General features: G+C 49.8%; 1 protein-coding gene across 2 annotated transcripts in view; it reads left to right on the plus strand.

Annotated features, from left to right (window-relative positions):
• The first annotated feature begins 3,111 nt into the window (after window positions 1-3,111).
• The window catches only part of LOC309627805 (uncharacterized protein), a 28,038-nt gene continuing 13,333 nt past the window's right edge, over window positions 3,112-17,816 (plus strand). The window contains exons 1-6 of one of the 2 annotated variants that reach the window (XM_082390001.1): window positions 3,112-3,340; window positions 7,107-7,270; window positions 10,469-10,548; window positions 11,558-11,681; window positions 14,450-14,576; window positions 17,639-17,697. In XM_082390001.1, the coding sequence (XP_082246127.1) occupies window positions 3,313-3,340; window positions 7,107-7,270; window positions 10,469-10,548; window positions 11,558-11,681; window positions 14,450-14,576; window positions 17,639-17,697 (582 nt within the window). In that variant the 5' untranslated portion in view covers window positions 3,112-3,312. The remainder of the gene's footprint in view (window positions 3,341-7,106; window positions 7,271-10,468; window positions 10,549-11,557; window positions 11,682-14,449; window positions 14,577-17,638; window positions 17,698-17,816) is intronic. The other variant, XM_082390000.1, reaches the window with a different exon arrangement.

Consider the following 17,816-nt stretch of genomic DNA (forward strand, 5'->3'; position numbering starts at 1 on the left):
TAAGACATCACTGAGTATATGATCCACCAATATTTTACTACCATTAAGAAATACTCTGTCAATTAGAATTGTAATACTTTATCAATAAGATTGGTCCCAATGTCATGCATGTTAAATGGTGAGAAAATATGCAACTTAGAATTGATGAAATATGGTAACTTTGTTGAATATCTGTCTTTTACTTCTCTGATTTATCTTTGATGTCTTCTTGTTTCATCTGATATGTTTATGTGTGATTCTTTTTATTTATGCTGCTTACTATACATTGTTTTTCCTAGATCTGAAATTTGGCAACTTCGAACTATTGTGAAAAATTCTCAGTCATCATCTAAGTATTGCTTCTCCTCCACTTTCTCTATTCTCATCTTGTGGAACTCTAACTAGACAGACGTTAGACTTTCATATTTTATCATGTGTGTCTCCAAAGCTCTCTCTCCTATTTGTCATTTCCTTGTCACTTTGAGTTGCTTTTGGGTAATATCCTCAAATCTGTCCTTCAGTTAACTAATTTTCTCTTCAGACAATTGATCTGCTATATGACCCATCAGTTGAGGTTTTTATTTCAGTGATTATATTTCTTATTTCAAGATGTTTTAGTTGATTCTTTTTCAAATGTTCCTGGTTATTTTGTTTGACCTTTGAACTCTTTTTATTCCATTTTTATTTCTTTTAACATTTTTTGTTTATACATGATTAATTTTAGTCTGTGGATTATGTGTCTACTATCAGAAATACTTCAGTATTTAAATTAATGTTACTCTTCAGAATCTCACTTATATTGCATTATTTCTTCGTGCCTGTGGTAATTTTTATTATGAGCTCATATATGGTATACGGTGATGGGCCTGGATTGAAGATGTTTTTTCTCCAGAGAGCATTTGCATCTGCTTATTCTGGGCTCCAGGGGGCGATACTAACCTGCAACTATTTTAATTCAGTTTGATGGGTGAGTTTACTTTGGGGGCAGTGCAAATTTGAACCTCAGACACACATGGGAGTAGTCCTCTGGCTACAAATTCTCAAGAGAGACTATTTATTTATAACGTTTGTGGTTTTTCCACCCAGAGGCAGCAGGTATGAGCAGGTTTTTTTCATTGGTCCACTGAACCAGCATGAGTCCCTAAAACTTGAAGTTCATGTTATAGGTGGTTGTATCCTGTGGAGCTCAGATTTCTGTGTTAATACCCACTCTATTTTGGGCTGATTAGTCTTTTTTTTATGTGGGAGGTGTGATTATTCTTTTTATGTGTGGGATATTTCCCCGTGGGTTCAGCAGGGCATTTTAAGTTTGTTGTAAAGAATCCCCCATCTCTGTACTTTGATCTGAGAGGGTGTTCCAGTTGAGCTATCTAGCTGAGCGTGATATTGGGATCCCAATGTCTTGTATTATTTTTATTGTTTCCTTTATTAGTTTAGGTCTGTAATCCATCTAGAATTTACTTTTGTATTTGAAATTAGATTGGAGTCCAGCCTTTTTCTTCTCAGGTGGTTAGCCAGTTAGCAGTATTGATTAATAATTCATTCCCTTTTTTTTCTGAATTAAGCTATTATGTTTGTCATAAATTAACTAACACATATTCTGGGATTTAATTTTGGTTCCATCTTCTGTTACACTCACGTATTCATCCATTCCTCTATCAACACCTTACTGATTAGATTCCAGTGGCCTTATGTACAGGCTGATGTATGAAAATACAAGTCTCACTTGAATATTCTTCTCTTTCACAATTTTCCTAGCTAATCTCAAGGATTTATTTTAAGAGAATATTTTTTACTCAGTTTTGCAAGGAGGGGATCTCCTCCTGTATTTGCTGCACTTAATTAGACTGAATTGAGAAGCTGCATGGGGAGGTAGAAGGAGCTTCATTTGGGCAAGCCACTCTCCCTCTCCAGGACTCAGTTTCCTCCACTGGCAAAAAAAAGGGCTGGGACTCAGGATTCCTGGGCTCCTTTCCTTCTCTGGAGTCCCAGTCCAGGTTGACTCAGCCCTGGGGCTTCCCTGTGGGCATGGACAACACCAGCGGTAAGAGCAGCTATTTATGTCATTAGCCGCAAAATACACACCAGGCACCAGGCGTGGTACTCAACAATTCTATACATTCACCTCTCACAGCATCTCATTTAATCCTCAAACATCCCTGTGATGCTATTAATACTATCTTTATTCTATAGAGGAAGAAACTGAGGAACAGAGACCTTTAGTGGCTAATTTGTTGAAGCCATTGGTTGGTTAAAAATAAAAACAAGGGAATGGAGTGGGGAGCTGTGGGGAGTATGAAAAGACCAAATTATGTATTTACACAATTATTGCTCATTACCCTTGATACATGCAGAAAACCTCAGAAACAATAACTGACACATTTCTGGACTGCCTCTGATGCACTTTAGGAGTATTAAGTCACTGATCCTACAATCGTCCTATCTAATGGGCACTAGTATTATCCCCACTTCTCAGATGAAGAGAGTGAGGCCCAGAGAGGTGAAGTAACCAGCCCAAGGTCACCCAGCAGAGGTAGGCTGGTGGACTCAGCCCGTGTGGCTCCAGGGACCGTTCCTTCCTATAGGAAACCTCTAAATTACAGAGAGTGTGTGGAGCCCATGACTGCCTTCGGGTCACCTGCCACAAACCGGAAGGAGATATGCAAACGTAGAAGTGTTGCCACTGGAAGGCGGGTGGAGCTCGTGGCTATCTCTAAATGTTTAGAATTATCTTTGAAAGTGTATTTTGAAAATTTTTTTAACGTAAAGGAGGCCCTCCAATGGGTTTACAGGTGGTTGGCTTCGAGGTGCTGGATTCCGCGAGAGGGGCTGGCTGCTCTGGATTTTCTAATTTCGCCACAGTGCTAATGTATTATGCATTCTTGTGTGCCTTGAAAATACTGAGACGTTTAAATAGGGGCACTTACGTAACTGAAGGGGCGGGTGGAGGGACCCGCAGCTCCAAAGCAGGGTTTCGGGCGCGGGGCGGGGCTGCCCTGTCCTCCGCCCCTCCCGCTCTGGCCCCGCCCAGACCCCGGTTACTCCGAAAGCCTGGAGCCCGGAGCTCCCCCGCGCGGCTGGGACTCTCGACCCACGCGCCTGCCCACGTCTCAGCGGCCAGACGCTGTCCAAGGCGGACAAAGCCCGCGCCCCTGGGACGGGCAGCAGCGCGGGGAACGACGGCTCCAGAGAGCCCGCCCGCCCACGGCGTGCGGGGCGGGGCGAAAACGGAGCCGAGGGCGCGGGGCGGAGCGGCAGGCGCTGGGCTGGCGCACCGGGTGGGCCGAGCCCGGAGCCGCAGGCGCGGGGTGGTGGCCCCGGCGGGCGGGCGACATGCAGCGGGACAGCGGCCAGGCTGCGGGTCAGTGGCTGGACTTGCGGCCCCTCCCCTCTGTCGCGCGCGCCCCGCTCCCCGGGAGTGTGTGTGTGGGGGGGTCGTCCCCGGGACGGGGTGGGCGCGTCCCGGTGCAGCCCAGCCCCGCGGCGCGGGTGTGGATGCCCGGGGCGGTGCCCAGGCCCTGGCACGTGACTGGGGCCTGCGCCGGGCCGGTCCGTTCCCCGCGCGACCCTCGGCGCAGGTGCCCGTCTGTTCCCCCGCCGCCCCCGTCCGCGCTCTGGTGACCTCCTCCCCGCCCCTGAGCCGCCCGAGAGCGGGTCCGGCGCCGTCCGCGGCCGCCAGTGCTGAAGCAGGGGCGGCCCTGGCTCCGGAACCGGCCTGCGGTCCCGGCCCGCCGCCACGGTCACCAGTCGCTGCTGGGGGCGGACGCGTGCGCGTCAGCGGGCGACTCTGGTCAGGAGAGCTGTTGCGTTGTGCGGCGGTCGGGCCGCGCGCTCGGCTCAAAGAACCTGTACTCACCTGTCCCGTGTAACGCCCTGGCGACCTGGGGGCGGGGACTGTGCTCCACAGTGAGAAACAGAGGGCTTTCAGTGACTTGAACGAGCCCCTCGGGTCGTTAGGGGAGTAACCAGGATTCGAGCCCAGGTCGGTGGGTGTCAGAGCTTCAGCGTCTACCGTGCAAATGTTGAAACTGACGCTGGAAAGATTCAGGTCTCTGTCCAGAACCTTCCCTTTATGCAGAAAATCCCGTTTCCCGACCTTGTATGATAATTTAGTGAAAATCCCGTAATTTGCTCCTGGCTGATATGTTTCTGTCACCTGCGGGCAGGTGACATTCGAGCCTAAAGTTGAACTCTGAAGACTGTATTCTCACGTTCCAACGCAGACTCTGACGACGTTAGAATACCACCAGTTCTTGGCTATAGCCTGCTATCTGGGAGCCAGGCGCTGTAATAACCATGCCACCTCTTAGTAGTCCCATCTTACAGTTGAGAAAACTGAGGAACGAGAGATGATGTGCCTAATAGGTGGCAGAGCTGGCTCTGAGGCCAGACGTTTTGGCTGAGGCATAGGGGTGACCACTGCACTCTCCAGTAAGTGGGGAGGCCAGTGCCCCAGGGCAGGCACCACTTGTCTCTGGATTGAAGAGCCTGAGCAAGTCATAGACTATTCCACAGTCTCAGCATTAGGCAAAGTAATCACCATGGCTTTTGCCCTCCAAGGAACTAGGACTTGGTATTGACCTAGAGCTCCCTGCAGTCTGCATTGTCAGCCACTGCTGTTTCTGCAGCCGCTGCCTGCGGCCTGGCACTGGTCCTAATGTCTGTCCACTGAATGAATGAATCGACTGGGAGCTGTCCTCCAAATGGGTTCCTTCCTGCTGTTCCTGGATCCTTGGAAAAGGGTGAAGGCAAGGCAGGGGAGATTTGGGGCTGCGCTCAGTGGGATCAGGACATCAGAATTCGGGCTGTACTAGGTGGGAGAGGATTTCTGCTTGTTGGTGAGATGGCTGGGGAGATGGGAAGAGTAGGCAAGCCAGTGTGGAGGGCCCCATCTGCCCTGCCATGCTGTGGACACTTGGGAAGGTCACTGACCTCTCTGAACTTCTTTCTCCATCTGTGGGTATTGCCATGGTAATCAGAGTCATGCTGAAGATTAAACGGGATAATATGCATAAAGGGTCTGATTATCATACATTTTCATCACCACCTTTTGGAGTCAGTTATATCAGTTGGATGAGCGTGCAGCTGGATGAGTCATTAGGGCCCAGCCTCCTGGAGCTTCAGATACCAGACTAGGGGGCCTGGACTCCATGCCGATGTCAGGGGGAGCCATAGGGTGATATGAGCAGAGAGGGAGGTGGTGAGATTTTCACCTGTGGACCCAGAGACAGGGATCCTCAGGAGGAAGCCAGGTCCTACGCTGCTGGTGGGCGTGAAGTGGGTCCAGCCTGTGGAGGGGTATGTGCCAGCCAGGGTCCATCTAAATTACAAACACACATGCCCTTTGACCCAGCAACCGGATTTCTAGAGAGCCCACTGCATGCATGAAATGCTATGTGTGCAAGACCAGGAGTAACCTGCATCTGTTACTAGGGGCCGCTAACTGCTCTGTGGCCCATTCACCAGAAAATGCAGCAGCTGTAAATGGACTGGTGCAGAAAGAACTCAAAGACATAGTAAATGAAAGAAGTAAATTTAGTGCAGTGCAACTAGTTTGCCATTGTGTGGGGGACAGAAGTGTTTGTAAATGAACAGACTAGCTCTGGAAGGGCATGTGAAGAGCCCCCTAACCGGTAGCCTCCAGGGAGGGGACTCGGTGCTGGAGGACCAGGGAGGGGCACTGTCTACCCTTTACCATCACCCGTGGGTACCCCCCCCCCATTTCTGAGCCATACCCACGAGTTATGATTCAAAACAGAAATACCATTTAAAAAAACGAGAACAGTCCTAGTGATGGATTACAAGGCCTGGACCAGGCTTGGCCATGTGGATACAAGCCAAAGAAAATTCCAGAATGCTGGGCTTTGTCCTCATTATTTGCCACACTTCCCCTTCCCAGGAAGCTGAGGGGGAAGTCAGTGGATTCCTTCCTGTCTTTCCTCACTCTAAGACAAGTCAGCGTCTGGAGCTGTTTGGCAGGGGGCCTGCATTGTGGTTGTTAAGTAGTACTTAATGGGATACTGATGGGGTCACTCTTGAGCATGGTCACTTGAAAGTTATTACCTTCCCCTCCGCACGAGAAACCATAGGGGGTGCAGGTTGGAGGAGGAGGACAGACCTCTGGGCTGGCAACTAGGAGACCTGGGTTCAAGATCTCACTTGACTTTTCCCACCTGTGTGATTCTAGGCTTCTCTCTGGAATCACTTTGCTTCCAGGCACCTCAGTTTCTCCATCTACAAACAGGTTGTGTGTGTGTGTGTGTGTGTGTGTGTGTGTGTGTAGGTCGTGCATACATCTAATAGATCTGAGCTATGTAGTGTCCCATTCCCACCTCTCTCCCATCTGTAAAATGGGATCATAATTACCATCCTGCCTACTTCACAGGGGATCAGGGGATAACTTGACCACAGATAACATTCTTGACATTCTCAAAGGATAGTTTTCTGTAAACGCACCAATTTAAAATGTCACTAAAATAACAGTGACATTACTGAGAACCTACTGAGGGCTGTGTGCTGCTCTGAGGACCCTACACGTTTTAGTTTAATCCCCCACCCTCAGAATGTAAACTCCAGGGGGACTGGATATCTGTCTGTTCTATGTGCTGTTGTCTGCCGTGCCCAGCATATAGCAGGCATCCTGTAAATACCTAGGGTGTGAATAGGCGTTTCAACAACTCCGTGAAGTTGGTCTGGAGTTTGCCCTAACATTGTGAAGAGGAAGCCACGGTCCCGGCAGGTGAAATGAGTTGCTGCTGGCGTGAAGCTGACTCATGGGACCTGGGGGCTGAACCCCAACAGTCTGGGTCCAGAGCCCACACTTCTAACCATGATGCTCCCCTGGGCGAGGGTCCGTGAGGCAGGTCCAACAGAGCAGGACCTGAGGGCCAGCTCGGTTGTCCTGCTCACAGGGAGTGACTTGTTTCTGTGTGGCACCTCCCCTGTCCTTACCATCTGTGCCCCGGAGAAATGACCACCAACTCAGGTTTTAGGCATTTGCTGTCACTTGTGGGCATTTGAAAACACAAATGGCATATCGCAGAGTGCCTGTGTTGGATGGACTGACTCTAGGGGTGGTGGTGATTTCAATGTCTCTGACCTTATGCGGCCGTTTCTTGCTGTTTTAGTGCCCATAGAATTCCTTCTCCCATCTCCAAATGGGACAGGCAGCCTACTACCTGGGAGCTCCGTGATCCAGACGCGCTGCCGGGACCTGGTGTCTCTGCCCACTCAGCACATTGTGCTGCCTGAACCGGGGGACCCGAAGGAGCAGGGCTCAGAGGAGCCAAAGGCAAGTGCGGTCCAGGGCAGGCACAGAGGGCCTCACGTGCTGCGTTGGCATCGTAACACGAGTGATAACACCCGCATGTTTAGTGTGTTCTGTGCTCCGAGCTCTAGGCTGGCACTCCTGGGCATTGTCTCTTCAAACCCTCTCAACCCTGTGAGGCACAGAGAAGTCAAGGAACTTGCCCAGGGTCACACAGTAAATGGCAGAGCAGGATTCGATCTCAAAGAGCTTGGCTCCTGAGCCTAACTACTCCAGGAAACGTGGGGTTTCTGGTGAAGGTTCTGGGGTGAGGTGAGCCATTCTCACCTGGGAGATGACCCCCATTCATCCTCTGTGCAGGGAAAGCAGCTGGTGAGGAGTGGAGTGGAGTGCACAGTGTGGCTAAGTGAGAAAATAACCAGGACCTGGACTTTGCTGGGGGAGTTGATTGTAAAACCACTGGGGCCAAGATCCTTTTCCCAACCATGATTATAATCATCATCTGAGCTTTGATCTGGTTCCCAAATGATTGACGTGATTAGTTGTGTAAACTGAAATATTTTTCTCCTTGAGATCTGCTCAGTTGCCTTGTAGAATCCTGTTCATTGGTATGTTCTTGAGTTTTTTTTTACCTTATCAATAAAGAGAAGGAACATACATGCATTGAGCCTTGCTATGTGCTGGGACTGTTCTGGCCCTCTACAAACCCACCCCAGTGCTGCCTTTTGTTGTGTCACAGTTAGGAGCTGCAGAGGTAAGGGGGGCTCAGACTTAGAGTGTGTCAGAGCCAGGGAGTGAGCCCATATCTGTCACTCAAGCCCCTCATACCTTCTGCTACACCCTGCTGACTCCCAATGGACATTTTCTTTGTAAAAGAAAATTCTGTGTATAAAACCAAATATCCAAAATTCACTGTCTGTTACAGTCTGAACATGAAAGTTCTGTGCTGGTCAAGAATCCAATTGAAATGGATCTTTTCCCCTTGAATTTTGCCAATCCACTGATTTTCTGCTCTCCTGCTGACTGCACTTTTTTGTAATCAGTCTTTCCTTGCTCAATCATGTTCTACTTCTGCTTTTCCTTTTAAACTAATGTAGTTGAGTGTGTGGGAAATGCTCTCCATGTAGTAACACCTTGTGCTAATGATCAGCTCACTGTGTACGTGGCTCTATTTAGGGCAGAGTCAATTTGGTATAAATCTTGTGTGAGAAATTCAGCGAGAACAAAAAGCTTCAGAGAAAAGTATCCCTGCAGCCTTCCCAAGTGCCTTTGTCTCTGTAACTATGGTTTCCAGGCAAACGAAGAAAACACTCAGGAAGGATTTTCTTTTAATAAAGAACCTGAGACAAAGGACCAAAGATGGCAGTAAAATGATAAGCATTTTTATTTTTAGTTTTGACTTATGAAACTAAAATATAGAGTACAATAAATACCAATAAATGAAAGTGTTTCCTCCAATTAGAAACAAACAAACAACTTCCCCCGTGTGCTACGGCAGAGGAGCTGAGCAGGCAGACAGGAGGTGGCTACTGTGAGGCAGGGCTGGGTGAGCCGGTCCACATCCCACGTGCCTCCAGGCAGCTGTGGGGTCTCCCTCGGAAGGCACGGCTCTAACAGAGGCCGCCAAGTGGCCAAGTCCTTCCTCTTTCTGAGTGTCTTCCTGTGGCGTGGGATGATTGAAATATTTGCTTCTGGTGGGGAATGTGAGACTCAAATTCAGGAACATGTGTGTTGGAAAGCTCCCAGTGACCTGGACTGTAGAAATGGTTTCAGTTTTTCTTACACGGAATCAGAGCTGACCTCAGGACCCGGGAGCTCTCCAGGGTTCTGAAAGGCTTGTCCTTCACTTTCAGACTCCAGGGATCAGCAAGGAAGTGAAGAAGGGAGAGTGTCATTTCTTGTCATTTCTGAGTGTCATTTCTGTCATGCACCTACAGCCTGCCCGGCACCTTGCTAGGTGCTCTGCAGCAATCTCTCTCTCACACACGTGGCTACTAGCCTGGCTCTTTGCCTCTGCCTGGCCCGAGCTCTACCCTCCGGTTCCTCAAGTGCCCATGCCAGCTGCTGCCCTGACCTCCTCCGTCCTTTGGTCCCCAGCACATGTGGCCTGGCTGTGGCAGCGCCAGATCCTCACCCAGCCAGCCTGCTGGGCCACTGACCAACTTTGTGTCTCCTGGCCCTGGAAAGGCCACAATGGGCATGTCTGGGAGGGAGTTTTGAAAACTGGAAAGCTGAAACAGCTGAAACAGAGGTTTTTAAGGCCACATTTTGATTACTCTCCACCATTAGTGGCGTGTGTATGTGTGTTTGGTTTAGGAAAATTTGAAACTGAGACGTGAATGGAAGGGTGTCCAGGCTGTCGTTCTGTAACTGTTATCCCTGTAATGAATTGTTGCCATTATTTACATGCATCAGACCTCCTGCATCAGACTGGGCTGCTTGAGGGCCAGGTCTGCGTCTTACTCAGCCCTCTAGCCTCCGAACGTGGCACAGGGCCTCAGTGGCAGCAAGGGCACAGGCACTGTTGATGAACCAAGAAACGCAGTGAACGGAAGAGAGAGGGGCAGCTTGGGTCTCCCTGCCGAGAGCTGGCTGCCACAGGAGGGGTCTGCATTCGATTGTGGCGGCCTGCGTTTAGTGAGCACTTACTAGGTGCCTGGCTCTGTTCTAAGAAATACATGAATATTTCCACATTTAATCCTCACTGCAACCCACAAGGTTCAGACTTTTATGATCCCCATTTTACAAGTGGGGAAACGGAGGCACGGGGATGTTACTAATTTACCTGAGGCCGCATAACAGGTAAGTGGCAGAGCTGAGATGGGAACCCAGGCTGAGCACCAGGCAAGCTCAGATGTTTACGCCCTGTCCCCAGTGCTGACGCCGGGCCCCACCCGCTGTGAACCGAGTTACTGAAACCTCATGTTGCTCTCTTGATTGCGCCCAATGTCCGCATGCAGTCATAACACAATGGGAGGGAATGTCTCCGGCTCCCCCACCTTCTGGGGACACCAGGGCAGTGATGACGTCCTCCAAGCCTCGGTTCTCTCATCTTCAGGGCACGATTATTGCTACGCCGCAGAGCTGCCAGGAGGTCAGAGGCCGCGTGGGTAAAGTGTGACGAGGACACTTTAGTATGTTGCCGTATTGTAGGCTGTGATTCGAATATGGTAAATCATTGTTGACAATCCTGAGGTTCTCCTCTGTGTATTACTCTTTCAGAAAAGGAAAGGGGGCTGGCCTAAAGGCAAGAAAAGGAAACCCCCGAGGGAGCCTCCTGTTCCCCGCGCTCCTAGGACAGGGTAAGATGGGGAGATTACCTGACGGATGTCCAGGTAACATTTTGGGCTCACCATGTGGCCTCTGCTGTGTGCCAGGCCTGGATGGCCTCTTATCCCATCTCAGCCTTTATCTGTTTTTCAGGGCCCTTGATCGTTATGGGGCCTCACCCCCCAGGGAGTGAGGGAGGGTTGTTTAGTTCTTTAAGCTAGAATAAGGTTCTGATGCCCAAAGGAGAGCTGGGCTTGGCTCACAGACAGGAAAGGGGGTGGCTGTGAGGCCAGCAGGTCTGGTTTCCCTTTCAGGCTTGCAGATGTGGATGCTTCATGGCCTCAGGCGAGCTAGTTAACCTTCATCAAGGCTCAAAACGCCCCCCCCCAACCAAGTGCACTGAGACCGTCCGTCCCTTGTCCCCTGCCATCGGAGGCTGCAGAAGAGAGGCCCCAGGCCAGTCACTTCCCACTGCTCTGAGGGTCACTTTGCTCCTCTGGAAGCTTGTGCGCTTTTCTCTTTTATCCTCAGGGTCCGCACATTTCTAAGGGTGAAGGTCTTTTCTCAGTTTCCCTGTAATTCCTGTGGACGTGGCTTTTGTTCCAAAGACTGGTTTGTCTCACCCCAATGCCCACAGCCTCTCTCCCTCTCCCTCAACCCGAACCTGATCGGGAGGGTTAGAGGGCCTGTACCTGGAGCATTTGGGCTGCACAACAACCTCATGAGCAGTGTTATATCCATTACACAGAGGGGAAAACTGAGGCTCAGGTGGGTTGAGTGAGTTTCCCACTCAGTCTTCATGCCCCTCCCATTGGGGGGGGCCCCCTTAGGTCTTCCATCAGTCTCTGGATAAGCCAGCCATTCAAATATTTCCCGCTTTTCCATTAACCTCCATTTCAGGGTTAGATTGAAAAATATGGGCAAACCCATGACTGTTTATTTTTATGAAAACCTGAAAGTGGAAGTGGCTGCAGCAGGCCCTGCGGCCTCCCCTCCAGCCGGTAGCTCAGAGCTGTTGTGTTTGTTCCGTTCCTGGTGCAGGTACGTGATATTCCTCAATGAGCAGAGGAGCCCCCTGAGGGCCAGGCACCCAGGTCTGCCTTTCACGGAAATCACGAAGATGCTGGCCGCTCAGTGGGCTCAGCTGCCCCAAGAGAAAAAGCAAGTAAGTCCTTTTCTGCGTGGAATGAGCAGAGGAGTGGGCCTAGCTGTCTGCGGCCTTGATTAGGGGCTGTTCCCTCCTGGTCCGTCTTTTCACACTGGAGCCAGAGGGAACTTGCCAGAAGGCAGGTGGGAGGTGCCTCTCACCCCACCCCTTAAAAGCAATTACTGGTCTCTGTGGCTTTGGCGTCCACCATCTCCCAAACTGTGTCAGGAGGAAGGGCGAATCCATGAAACATGGCTAAATGGTCCAATAAGTTTAGGAAATTCTGGAGTAAATCAAGTGAAACAGATCTTTTTTCCCCCTGCAGGAATTCTTGTTGGAGCATTTTAATATAATTTTATTCACTTAAAAATATTTCAGGTGAGGTCTGTGCTCTGCTGGAAGGAGGTGTGGAAGGAGAGACGGGGCAGAGCACTCCAGGGGTGTGAGAATCTCTGTCATCTCTCCTGTGAGGCTTTCTCAAACTAATTCCACTATGGAACCCCTTATACACAGAGCACCTGTTAGCCTCCTAGGGAAGTACGTTCTGGGGTCACAGGGGAAGAAACACTAACGTAGGGGATACAGTCATGCCTTTACCATGGCATTCATGTCCAACGTCAACTTCTGCCACCACCCCACCCCACATTCCAGTCACACGGATCAAGACACGCCTACTTCAGCATCCCTTCCTACAAAATCCCTCCCAAACTCCTTCTAAGTATGTCTGACCCCAGAGCCCATACTTTTCCCAGAACTGCCCGCTGCCTCTGGAGTGTCATTTCTTTGGGTTAAATGCAAAGACTCTGAGATGAGCTTCTTTAAACCCCTGCGCTTGCAACTTTTTTGCTGTAGAAAACCCTTGCTTCAAATTAACTATTGGGTTGGCCAAAAAGTTCATTTCGGTTTTTCCATAACAGCTTACGGAAAAACACGAACGAACTTTTTGGCCAACCCCGTGAAATCCTAAGTTGGGGGCGTGGTGTCAACTAATAACATTCCTCTCCTTGCTACTCAGGTTTGCAACCACTCAGGAAGTAGATCCAGTAGCCAGTGAGACAACTGGAAGAGCCCTGGCTGTCCCAGTCTGGGCAGGCCCCCCCACCCCGACTCTGTCTAAGAGCAGACTGGGGCCCTGGCTGTCTGCTGGAGGCAGGTCTCGGGGGAGGAGAGAGGCGGGGCTCCACCAAGCATCTCTGGTTCTGGCTCCCAATTTACCCTTAGATAAACCCCTCCTCCCACATGGAGGAGAGGGCAGTGCAGGAGAGGCCAGAAGGATTACGCTTCCGCCTTACAGAAGGAAACATTGGGAGTGGGGAAGAAATGTTCCCACCACACATACCTGCTGAAATGTAAAAGAGGTCAAAGCAAAACTACCTTGGTTTAGTTGGGTGAGGATGGTTAGGTTTAGTCCCCACCTGCTACAACGGCTTAAACCGCTAACATGCCAGTGTGAGGGGCTGAGCAAAAATTACAATTGGCTTTGAAATAAGCATAGTGATTGCAAAGCATAGGGTAGCTCTTATGGGGCAGCGAGGGGCAGAACCTCTGATCCAAGGTTTTAGGGAGTCTCTAAGCTATTTTCATAATTTCAGAAATTCTTTACTCTCTCTGCACCCCAGCTGCCATACCTGGAGCTCCTTCAAATCTTTTAAAAGCCCTGCCTTACCGCGTTGTCAGTTGTCCCCTCAGTGAGACTCAAGTCCCTGCAGGAATGAGACAGAGGCCGTGCACCACATGCCAGGTGGAAAGAGGGTCCAGAAGCCTGAGGAAAGAGGCCATCTAAGGGACTGTCAGCTCCATACTTTATTAGGACCAGTTCAACACATCAATGCTTTAAAAGTTTTTTACTTAACGTGATAATTTATTTCAAATTACCAAGTGCATAAAGTAAATAATCACTGTGAATAATAATTACTTGACAACTATTCTTAGAGTGACCTTTGGCGACACAGACACACACACACACACATACACACACACACACACACACACACACACACACACATACACACTAGTTGTCCCTGGGTTACACCAGCTGGTGCCAGCCTCTGTGGCTGGAGATGAGTCCAAGTCCCTGCCTTCAAGGAACTCACAGTCTAGGCTGTCGGGACCCCCGAAGTGGACGCATACAATCCATGGTGAGGGGTACAGAGGTCTGTACCAGGGGCAGGGGGTCTCCAGGAGGCACCTAAACCAGTGTGGGAGTGCCCTGAGTCAACCTGGGGGCATCAGAGAAAGATGCTCAAGGAGGTAAATGTTCTGTGATATATCTTGAAGGATTAGTAAGATCTGGCCAGGGGAGGAAGGTTGAGACAGGTGTTACTGATGGAGGGAAAACAGTAACAGATGGGGTAGCTTGGGGCTGGGTCTGATTCGTCTCTATCACTAGTGCCCCACCCAGGACCCTGCACAGAGTTAACCACTGATGTTTGCTTGTGTGATAATTGAATAGAAGTGTAAGGTCCCTCAAGGCGGGGAGGGGAGCTGAGTGCTACCCTCCTCTGCAGTCATCAGACCACACCTAGCAGGATGGTAAAAGCCACAGGGAGGCAGATTCCAACTGATTGGAAGGGAAACTTTCTGTGGTCTGCATCATTCAAGTAAGGAATGAACTTGCTGTTAGGTAGTGAGGTTCCCATCCCAGCAGGTATGCAAGTAGAAGATGAGCAGTAGCTTCTTGGGACCATCCTAGAAAGACTGAGGCAAGTTGGACAAGAGGACACCTCCAGCCGCCCCCCCTCCCCCGGATTAGGAGAGTCTCAGAATCTCTGTGCTCCTTCTTCCAGAGGTACGTTTATGAGGCACTTGAGGACAAGCAGCGCTACATCCGAGAGCTGCAGGCCTACCAGAGCTCCAAGGCCTACCGAGCCTTCCTGCGGAGGCGGGCAGCGCACAAAGTGCAGGCACTGTGCGGTGAGTGGGGCCCGGCTGGGGTGGGCTGCAGCTTCTGCCTCCCAGGCCTGAGGCTATGGGATGTTTTACGGCAGAAGTGACATTTGAAAAATGCTCTGTGTTAGTCTCAGCCTTGGTCAGCATTCACATCCTTATATATTATGGATATTAACCCCTTGTCAGATATACTGTTTGCAGGTATCTCCTCCCGTTTTGTAGGTTGGCTTTTCATTTTGCTGACTGCTGCACAGAAGCTTTTTAGTTTGATGTAGTCCCACTTGTTTATTTTTGCTTTTGTTGCTGTGCTTTTGGTGTCATATCCAAAGCACTATTGCCAAAACTGGTGTCTAGGAGCCTTTTCCTTACATTTTCTTCTAGTTTTTTCAGTTTCAGGTCTTACATTTAAGTCTTTAATCCATTTCAGGTTCATTTTTGTGTATGGTGTAAAATAAGTGTTCAACTTCATTCTTTTGCACGTGGTTATCCAGTTTTCCCAACATCATTTATTGAAGAGACTATCCTTTCCCCATTGTGTATTGAATTCACTGAGAGTAGATCCTCTTTGAACACTTTAAGTATATACATTTTTAAACGTGTCAATTATACCTCCGCAAAGCTGGGGGAAGAGCCACGCCCCGAACAAAGCAGCCAGCATCATGGTCTCCCTTTGCGGCTCTTCTGGCCGGGTTGAGACACATCTTGTACCTGATTAAAGAGGAGACATCTCATTCCCTCCTTCTCGGGAACGTCAGAGAACGGTCAGGTAGTGCTGGACCAGTGATTACATTTTAGTCCTTAGAAAGAGGAAAGGAACCCGCAGTTATGGAACTCACTGCTTCTCAAACACGAAAGTACCCTGGATCACTGGGAGTCTTGTTAAAATGCAGGTTCTGACCCTGCAGGTCTGGGGTCTGCATTTCCAACACGCCCCTGGGGCTGCCGAGGCTGCTGGTGCAGGGACCACACTCTGATTACGCTGGGGGTCCATGTCCCCATAGCATCTACCGGCCCCACGTGCCAACAGCATCCTACTGCAGGCCCCGGCATTGCCCAACTGGAGTCAGGCCTGATGTGTCAGGAATCAACACACCGAGCATCCCTAAACCAGTGCGCACAGGAATGGCAAGAATGGCAGGTAAACACCGCAACTCCCGCAACCCGCCATGCTGAGATGTGTCCCGTGCGCCCCCTCGAGGCTCCTGGTGGGACTGCGCCCTATTGACTGTAGTGGCCTCTGCTCAGCAAGGGCCCCCATACTGGCTTTCTCCCCTTCCCGACCCACTTCCCCACTCCTCTACCAGCATTTCCTGGGATCACTGTCCAAAAACCCCCACTTGCACCAAAATTCTTGTCTCAGAGTGTGCCTCTGGGGGTGCAGACCTAAGGCAGAGACGCAAACTCCCTTTATTGTCTGCTGACCCTGCCTTCACCACGGAGGTCGCTTCTCGTTCACCGTCTTTGCCATCCTTATTGGAAGCTGTATCAACTGCAGTGCCCACCAGAGGCCCATTTTACATTCAGACTCAGGGCTGCCACCCCACCCGTGGCACATTCCCCTCCAAGGGGCACACGGCCTCAGGGCAGCTGGGGTGTCCTCACCAGTGGTGCGGGGTCCGTCACTGTCCGTCCTGAGGGTTCTTCCTGCACGCCCCATGCTGGGGGCTGACCGGCATCCCGCCAGAGCCCATCAGCTCTCCACTTTGCCGCTTCTCACTCCCGCCTGGGCCTGGCTGAGCGCTGCCTCCATAGTGGTCAGGTGTGGGCTCAGCGGTCCAAATGCCTGGATCCAAATCCTGGCTCTGCCACCTTGCACAAATCACTAAAGCATTTAGTGCCTCCGTTTCCTCATATAGAAAGTCGGGCTGTAATAGGACCTCCTGCACAGGGCCTGGTGCTGATCAAACGAGTTAAACCATAGGAACTTGGTGCTCAGTGCCTGGCACACAGCGAGTTCAGCAAGTATTCGTGCTTCATACCCTTGGCACTGGGGCACGAGCCTCCCCCCTCCGCCACAGCTTCATCCAGAGAGAGTATCTGCAAACTTCTGTAAAAGACTAGATAACACTTTACTCTCTGTGGACCCTGTAGTCTGTGTTGCAACCCCTCAACTCTATGGTTGTAGCAGGAAAGCAGCATAGACAATATGTTAATGAATGGGTGAGGCCGCATGCCAATAAAACTTAATTACAAAAACAAGCAGAGGGCTGAGTTGGTCCACAGGCAGCTCCACTCCGGCCCATTGTATTTCTTGGGTTTCCACTTAACATTTGTTTTCAATCAAGCACCTGCGGATAAAAATAATCCATTGAAAACCACCGGTCTAGCATATAATTAGTGTTAGCAGAGTGGGATGTCGGATGGTTCTGAGGGAGCTGTGAGGCCTCTGGTCCTCATTTGAATGTCAAAGCTAAGCCGATTGTGCCCTGAGACCTCTGGCTAAGGGTCTCCCCATGAACAGCTGTCATTCCCCGTTCATATTTTTCTCCCTAAGAATGCTATGTCAGGCTTCGCAGAGAACACCGCATCGTGCTTAATCCTTCAGCCATGCTGGAGTTCTGCTGCCGTCTTATTTTTGTGATTATTTGTAGATTGTCATCACATGACAAGCTGGCGTGTTACAAAGAAAGGCCGCTCCAAGAGAGCTTGGTTTTTAAATAAGATGTATTTCTGTCTTATTTAAAACACAGTAAATTTTAAAAGTTTACTATATAAAAATATAATAATTATAATAATTTTTAAAAATACCACTGGATTCTGCCATGCTAATAAAAAATGAATTGTTTATGTTTTTCCTTGTTTCTCTCTCATCTTCATTCCGTACCTGGCCAGGTGTTTATAAACTGAAGTCAGAGGTATCCGGTTTTTCCTCTTGGTTTATAATAAGGGATTTTCAGACCTCTATTGAAATTGAGCAGCTGAAGTCAAGCACTGATCCTCCAGCAGGAAGCATGGCGACCTCTTAGGATAAATCTTTTCAGCCTCAGAAGGCGCTTCTGACCCTTGTGTTGATGCTTCTGCAATAAGGCTGAGGCCTTTTCTGAGACAGATGCTTTGTAAAATGATGCTGTTTTTTTCTCCATCAGGAACAGGTACACTAGGATGTGAATTTGAGAGCGAGGGCCTTGACTTCTCAGCAATTGACGTAAGTATTCGCTGGGGGGGCAGGGGGATGTGGTTTTAAAATAATCACCCTCATTTGGTATGGGCGGCTGATAAATGGTCCCTCCCAAAGGATATCTGGGTCCTAATCCTTGGGGCCTG

This window comes from Balaenoptera borealis, assembly GCF_965194805.1.
Source record: "Balaenoptera borealis genome assembly, chromosome: 4".
Lineage (NCBI taxonomy): Eukaryota > Metazoa > Chordata > Mammalia > Artiodactyla > Balaenopteridae > Balaenoptera > Balaenoptera borealis.